Raw genomic sequence first — 8,666 nt, forward strand, 5'->3', positions numbered from 1 at the left:
ATGGTGAATGACTGTGTGAATGATCAAATTAAAATATCATTCGGCAAAGGAACAAAACTCATTATACAGTCAAGTAAGTTGCAATTTCCAATATTCATACCAATATTGTCATGTACACATGTTTCTGATAATACTACTGGTGAACACAACTAATGCTTTGTCATTTTGCTTATGCAAAAACAAACAAATACAAATAAACAACAACCAAAAACATGCTGTCAGCATAATATCAATAATTCAATTCAGTAGAACTTTATAAAGTTTGCTTAAAGCGCAAGTCTGTGTTTTGTTTAATTGTAAAAAGTAAGTCAATTAATATTTCAATATTGAACTCTACTGCACATGGGTTCATATTGACTAGAGTTGTCCTTAGAATAAATGTACTGTGCTTTACTGATGTGTGAATCCTGGGGGCACCAAGATCATATTTGGCACTGGCACCAAACTAACAATTAATTCAAGTGAGTTTATTACTTTTTTAAATGACCAATGGACCATATTCTTTACATTTATTTGGCATTTAATGGCTGGCATAACTTAACAGTGGTAATTTAGATATTTAAGATGTAATATTATAGAAAGTAACTTACTTGAACCAGTTTAATACTAGACATCAATTAAGTGTTAAATTAATGTGATATTTTATTCACTCAGCTCTCTAAATGAACTGTAATGGACAGCTATCACAAAATAATAACAGGACAGTCTGAACATCTGTTTGCCAGCATTCAGCGAGCAGTACTTTTAGTATGTATACTGCGACAAAATGTGTTTTAATACTTGTAATGTGTTGTTAGTTCAAACGTATTTAATACTTTGACTAAACTTAGAGTTTAGTTGATTGATTGCATCATTAATTTTGTTTGCAGAAAAACAAACTTCTGAGCAAATTTAGTTCTTAGGTTCATAATGATAGTAGCAAAACATTTATCATTTATGACAAGTTTAAAAACGCCATGGTTTTCTTTTAAAGAAAGAAAGAAGTGCAATCACTGCTAGGATGTTGTTGGTTTTTGGTACACAGCGAATAGCTGTGTGAATAATCAATTTAAGATTGTCTTTGGCGAGGGAACCAAACTTATAGTACAAGCAAGTAAGTTTTATCTTTAAAATTGTAATACTCCATCACTTATTTATTTTACTTAAAATGTTTTAACTGCTGCATTGAAAAACAAAAACAAAATATTTCTAATATATTACTAAACTTTCTAAATATTTGTACAGACAATGTCATCATACAATGTTATGTTCTTTATTTTAAATAGAGTGTAATCGAAAATTTTCAGAAAAATGTGAGTAGATCAGATAAAACTACTGATTTGAGAATTTACAAAAATAATCAACTTAGTCTGTGTAAAAAGAACAATTACTTGCTTAGACTTAAAAATTAACAAATTGACAAGATCTCAGGGTTTCCATCAACCCTAATACAAAACTCAATGAATCATCAATTATTTTACTACATACACAAACATCAATATAATCTTTGTAATAGTTGCATATAACTGATATTTACAAATCATAACATTATTTCTAAATCAGATTCTAGAATGATTATATGTTGAGCCGCAGTTATGTGTATATGGTCAACAGCAGTGTGACTCAAAGTGGATACAAAATTATATTTGGAAGTGGCACTAAGCTTACTGTATTTTCAAGTAAGTGTGGCTCAGTTCTCTCAAATATTGCATACTTTTTAAAATATGCAGTTTTTATGAAGATTCTCAGAACAATAAATAGTTGACGAACAATAAATCAATAGTAATTTCTTCCTTTAAAGATTCTGGGAATGAAGTATAGTATCACAAGAAAAAAATATGAAATTGTGAGATTATAAAAGCTAATGTTTTTCTTAAGTTTCATTATAATACAGCTTTAGAAGCAACAACTACTCTTTTGTTTTAGAATCATAACAGTTAAAAACAGAGTTTTTATTCTAACCCCTAAACTTTGATATAAATGTACAGTATTAATATGGTATTCCTTCATTAAAATGTTCTCACTTTATCTTATTTAAAAGATGGATTCTGAGAGAAATGCTTCTGACAACTTTGCTATCAGGGTATTGCTAGTTTTTAGTAAATGATAAATGGCTGTGTGAATACTGGACGTAAAATTTTCTTTGGCATGGGAACAAAACTTTTTGTACAAATCAGTAAGTTTTATTTTAATCTTAATATTGAATTTATTCTGTGATTAAAGTCGTGATTTCATCAACAAACCATGACTATGATAATATTGTAAAGGGAGAATTACTTTTTTCACAACAAAACAAAATGTATTTATAATGATTTAGATTTATAATGCAAATGTAAAAAAATCTATACAGCGATATTTGACTTCGGGGTAAAAACTAAGCTAAACTAAAACTAACTAAACAACTAAAAAGTAAACTGACGAACATAAAGACATTGAGAACAAAGGAAAAAGTGCCAAACAAAACCATTGTTTGAATACTGGGTTCAACAACAAACTCATATTTGGGACAGGCACCAAAACAGTAATAAATTCTAGTAATTTTTCTCATTAGTTATTGGATATATACAAGATGGCCACTGACAAAAATGTTGAGACAGAAGTATGTTTATCTTAAGTACTTTAATGTAAGTTACACTTGTGTTATAGTCCATAAAAATGATTTTTTTTTTATGATAAATCCCTTTAATGTAAGAAAATCAATAGTTATCATTATTTAAATCAATTAAATGTAAATCATATGCTAAATCTAAAATGATAGAAGGTGTCCCTGGTACTCATGCAAGTTATTATCCCACTACGAACCACTGTGTGAATAACAATATTGGTAAAATTATATTTGGGAAGGGGACACAACTATATGTTCAACCCAGTGAGTACAATGTTTAAATAATAATAGCATATTATTTTCATAGAATTTGGTTATCTAATTGTAGAGTCACATGTGGTGTCATTTAATAATAAATTTACTTAATTTTTCCAAATAAGTTTTTAAAATTAAAAAAACACTGTCACAGATGACATCACTGACATTAAATGTAATTATTAATAGAACTGACAAAACTCATGGCATTTCGTGTCAGAGTGTCCTATGCATTTTTGTGTTAGGATTTGTAATTGTGTGACTCAAAGTAGGGACAAACTGATATTTGGTCAAGGGACTCAGCTCATTGTGTTATCAAGTAAGTTATAGTTTTATTTTTTAATTGATATTACACAAGTTCTTTTCACTTATCCACCAATAGGACAGGTAGTCTTATGCATTTTCACAGATTTTTACATTCTTTTTATTAATTATCATTTATTTCAGTCTTCGAAAATGTAAATCAACACAATTATTACATCCACGCAAATATTTGAACTTCACTGCTAAGTGACTCTAAAATTAAAATTAACCAAATGAAATTGACTTGCCATTAAGTATTTATAACACTGAGAATCACTGTGTGACTGATAACGTTGGCAAAGTTTTCTTTGCAAAAGGAACACATTTGTTTGTACAGGCAAGTAAGTAAAACCTTGATTACATTAAAAAATAATAAATATGAAAAGATAATTTAATAAAGACTCCAATTATGAGCTTTAATGGAACTAGGAGTTGGTCACCTATGTTACACAGTATCCAAATAAATATGTAATAATTTTTTTTAAATTTACTAAATAACAAGGATTTTATTTTATATAAAAAGAGAACACACAAACCTTTGTCATTTCTAAGCATTTTTCATAAATTAAGTCAGTTATGTGCTGAAACGAATGATAGCTATACTGAGAAATTGAAATAAAAAGCATTATAATCAATCAGCTGCACATTTGACAGATTGACTAGATTCACCAACATGAATTAAGTTTTAGTAAGAATTTTTTGTTGTTGACATTTAGATTTTGCTAGTAGCTACACTGTAAACAAAACCTGTAGAAATTACAGTATTACTGGCAGCTGGTTGCCAGTAACTTACTGTAGATTTAAATTTATGCTATTTACTGGCAACAGTTTGTTCAAAGTTAATTGAACATTAAACATTAACAAGTCTTTATCTTTACAGAATAAACCTAAAATAACAGCCTCATGCAAAGCATTCTGGGAACCAAAATCTGAAGGAAAAAAACTGAAAAAGGTTGATGAAGGTTTCTGGTTCCCAGAATGCTTTGCATTAGGTTGTTATTTTATAGTTTTATTCTGTAAAGACAAAGACTTGTTAATGTTTAATGTTCATTTAACTTTGAACAAACTGTTGCCAGTAAATAACATAAATTAAAATTCTACAGTAAGTTACTGGCAACCAGCTGCAGAACTACAGCAAATTTTTTACAGTGTATAGTACAAAACATTGATCATGTGTAATATTGGCCACATGAGTAGAGTATTATTATATGTGTGCTATGTATCATTGTGTGATTAACAATGCCGACAAATTCATATTCGGGAAAGGGACGCACTTATTTGTACACCCAAGTAAGTATCAACAGATAGGTAAAGGCCATTGCACACTGAGTCTGAAATTTTTGCATATTAAAAAATAAATACGACCTCACGTTATGTCAATAGAGTTTACGCACTGCCTCCAAAACTTTCGTCCATCATAAAAAATTAGGATCATGTTAGATTTTCTGCGTTGTCACATCCGTAACAAGCATTTTGATAAAAAGATTCTGATTTGGAAAGGATGATGAATACGAAAAAACTAAAAAAAAAAAAAAAAAACGCATACGAAAATTTCGGACTCAGTGTGCAATGACCTTAAGAATATATGCTATAATATATATTGTATATATTTTTCGTACAATTAAACTTACAGTGTGGTATTTCATTTAGATTCGTAGATTTGTTGACATGGATATTTTCAATATAAACAAATTTTACATTAAACATGATAATAATAAACACTTGGGACTGAGAAACTGGGACTAGTAATTTTAATGTGCTGTTACACATTACAGCAAATAAATCATACAGAAATACTCACTAATCAAAATGCATGCAAGCAATTTAACATTTTAAGTCAAAGATTTTATTCATTGTGGTTTAATGTAACTAATGTATATGCTAAAATATGTAGAATAAACTTTTTTGAACAATTTTGTTCATGAGGCAAATTGTATTGATATAGGTTCAGCAATTAAAAGCTATTTTATTCTCGGCATAATTTCTAAAAACATTGCAATTTACCTAAACCAGATTGAGGAATCTGGAATAACTTTGAATATAGAAACTTTTCTGTGTTTAAGTTGCTTTATGTTGAACATTGTGGTATAAATGCAACTTACAGAAAACTAATAAATATATGTGTCCAATAGTGAACCGAGAGATTGAAAAAAATGAATGAAATCTTACTAAAATATGTGTTCCCCTCATGTTACATTGCTAATGTAACAATTACATTTCATAATATTATAAATTAGCTCTGGAAAACAACAAAATATGGATATGGTGAAAATGTGAGATGAGTTTTTGAGATGAGGTTTTAGCCTGTGGGTGTAGAAAAATCATTTACTTTTGAAGTAGGGTAAGAATTTCGTTGTCATATTATTTATATTTTAAATGTTCATTGAGTAAAAGGACTTTGGTGTTATTGATCTGAGCCAAATATTCTCCAAGATCAACATTCAAGTTATATTTGAGATGATTTAAAATGTCTTTGAATTGTCTCAAAATGTATCGTCTGTGAATTTACTTTTTGATCCATAATAGCTTATAATATATAACAAAATGTACTTTGCTAATTTTCATCTGCATTAAACACATACTTTTTGTTTATGAAACTAATGTATTTGGGAATTTTTTTTCTTATATTTTACAGAAAAAGAAGAACCGCCAGCCTATTACAGAGTTAATAATTCATGTTTGGCAACCGACTTCACAAGACATAATGCTGTGGATTTCAGAAATGTTACGCCAGTGCGATATACAGGCCAGAATTACTACAGCAGCATCACTTTTGATGAATCAGAAGACTGCCCAGAAAAAGGTGGGAATTATCACTTGCAAAAAAACAAAAAAAAAAAAAAAAACACATTTCCTGCTTAATTGCTCAAATATTTAGTTGCATTAAATTAATCATCTTTATTCCATTTTCAGTCTGTGATAAAGGATCATCCAGTCAAGGCTATGCATTTGAAAAAGGTAAGTGTGCTTTTATTTGAACATTTATAGTCTGCTGTGAATTTCATTTTATTTGCAATTCATTACTACTAGTCTCTTACTGCCCGTTGTTTGAACTGCAACATCCAGCACTGTCAAACAATAACTACACTCACATAGATTTCAGATTGTGAGACCACTTGATTCGGAATGTTTTTTTGTTTTGTTTTTTTACTAAAGTTCCAGGTTTATATCACAAAATCCACAGTAAAACAAATATTCATACTAATTACATTTCTATTCTGCAGATGAAAGAACCAACTACATGGCACTGGGACTCTATTGGCTGAGAATTCTCTTCCTGAAGACTGTTGGGTTCAACGTCCTGATGACTTTCAAAGCATGGATGAGCTAACGTGAGTGAAATGTTATATATTGTGACAATGGGTCTCATTCACTAACTGCGTGTTAACAAATTTGTGTGTAAAATCATTTTCATGCACAAATTGTGATTTTTTTTTAAATAATTTTATTTACAAATTCCAGATTTGTTCTACATTTTATGGAAGCCCGTTTCTGCCACTGAATAATAATAAAAGTTTATTACAAATTCACAATTCTGACTTAACTTGCAGTTGCTTATTATAAAGTCACAATTGTAAGATACAAATTTTGAGTTTATATCGCAATTCTGACTATTTCTTAGAATTGTGACTTAATTTCTCAAAATTTCAAGGTTATGTCTTGCAATTCTGAGAGTCAGAAATTGTTTAAATTGTATATAAAAGCGAGTTTATATCATGCAATTCTAAGAAAAAAGTCAGATTTGTGACTTTATAAGTCGCAGTTGCAAGTTTATATCTCACAATTCTGACTTTATAACTTGTTAATTGTTTATGTCACACAATTCTGAGAAAAAAGTTAGATTCGTGACTGTAACTCGCAGTTGCGAGTTTATACCTCACAATTCAGATTTTATATCTCGCAATTGTGAAAAAAAAAATGTAAAAGATTGTTTTTGATTTTTACATTTTTTATTCGGTGGCGGCAACTGGCTTCCATAAAAATAAACAACGTTTAGAACTGACTGAAACCAATCATACAAAAAAAAGTAATTTTACAAAAATGGTTTGCAAAGTGGCAAAGCTTCTAAAAATGGTCAATCACGTGTAGTCAAGGTCTATTTAAAAGGCATTTGATGAGTATCAACCTGGTTGTGAATGGCACACTTGGCTTTACTTGAAGATTTTGCAGCTAATGCTCTCAGATTTTTTTTCCTACAAACATACAGTAAGTATGCAACTTGTATGCAAATATTAGTGAATGAGACCCAATGTTTCATTAGCAAGCTTTACAAATTATGTGCCGTTTTTTGGAAGTATTACAATGTATTATTTGTCTTTCAGGTGCCATGAAAATACCTATCATCAGTTGGATTTATCTGTGGCTTCGCTGAATACGAAACATCACGTTCGGGAGCCATCAGAACTGCACTGTTGTTGTTAAATGATGATCAGTGGATTATGAAATCTCTCTGTTATGCTATAGTGCTTATGATTTTAAGAATTATTTACTCTATACACATTTGAATGTCATGTGCTTATTTAGGCTTTTATAATATTGCCTCAACTATTTTAGTTTAGGATACAGTAGAATAAATAGCACTTATTTTTTCTAATTTAGACATAGCCCATGCTTCGTTTCTCTGTATTTTATTATTTCTACATAATATTATCTAAAAATATGTAAAACTTGTTCTTACTTTTAAGATGGATTACATCTCAAGAATTGTCTATATAGCTTATTTTTTGTGCAACATATTTGCATCAACAATCATGTTGTATTTTACTTCCTTCTTTAATGGCAAGTGTCATGCAGTATTGACATTGTATTGTGCAAAAATAAGAAAATAAAACGCATAAATGACCAACTTTGACTTTTTTATAAGCACAAAGTCCTTCCAGATGATCCATAGGTATACTCCATGTCAATTAACATTAATTAACCATTCATTAAATGATAATGCTATGTATTAAAATGAATAAGTTTTAAGTGCATTATAAGAGACAAGGTGCATCGCAAATAGTGTATTTGTGAACTATTCACTGTTGTTTTGTAGTTTTAATAGTGTGATTAGTGGGTTCACAGACTCCACACTAAAAAAGTGCACTTTAAATACCTGGATGATACACTTATCCTAAAAAATGAAGTGTGAAATGTTGGACACTCAACTTTACAAAACCTTACAAAATTCATATACTAAAAGACACAGTACATAGTGCATACACAATGTATAAGTGTATAGTGTGTGATTTGGGATGCAACTACGATGCCCTCCACTAATATTGGCACTCTTGGTAAATATAAGCTAATGTGGATGTGAAAAGTCACCCTGGTGTGCTAAAAAATGGAAATATGAATGGAAATAAACTTCAATAATTGTGCCCAGCATGCATTGGAGGAAAACATTTAGTTCAAAATGTGAGTTTCCCCCAATTTTAATTGTTTTACCTCAATAAGAGGTTAGAATTTTATGAATTTTTTAAATGAAAAATCAAAAAGAAAAATGATGCCGATTTATTTTTACACAACAATCTTATATTATCCA

The 8,666-nt window shown here is 29.6% G+C and overlaps 1 gene segment (V, D, J or C); it reads left to right on the plus strand.

Moving 5' to 3' along the window:
- Window positions 1-7,640, plus strand: part of LOC141344777 (T cell receptor alpha chain constant-like) — a 62,762-nt gene extending 55,122 nt beyond the window's left edge. Inside the window, 4 exon segments of the C gene segment in view lie at window positions 5,778-5,945; window positions 6,056-6,100; window positions 6,367-6,474; window positions 7,465-7,640. Of these exon segments, the coding sequence occupies window positions 5,778-5,945; window positions 6,056-6,100; window positions 6,367-6,473 (320 nt within the window).
- The last annotated feature ends 1,026 nt before the right edge of the window (window positions 7,641-8,666 follow it).

This window comes from Garra rufa, chromosome 10, assembly GCF_049309525.1.
Source record: "Garra rufa chromosome 10, GarRuf1.0, whole genome shotgun sequence".
Classification (NCBI taxonomy): Eukaryota; Metazoa; Chordata; class Actinopteri; order Cypriniformes; family Cyprinidae; genus Garra; species Garra rufa.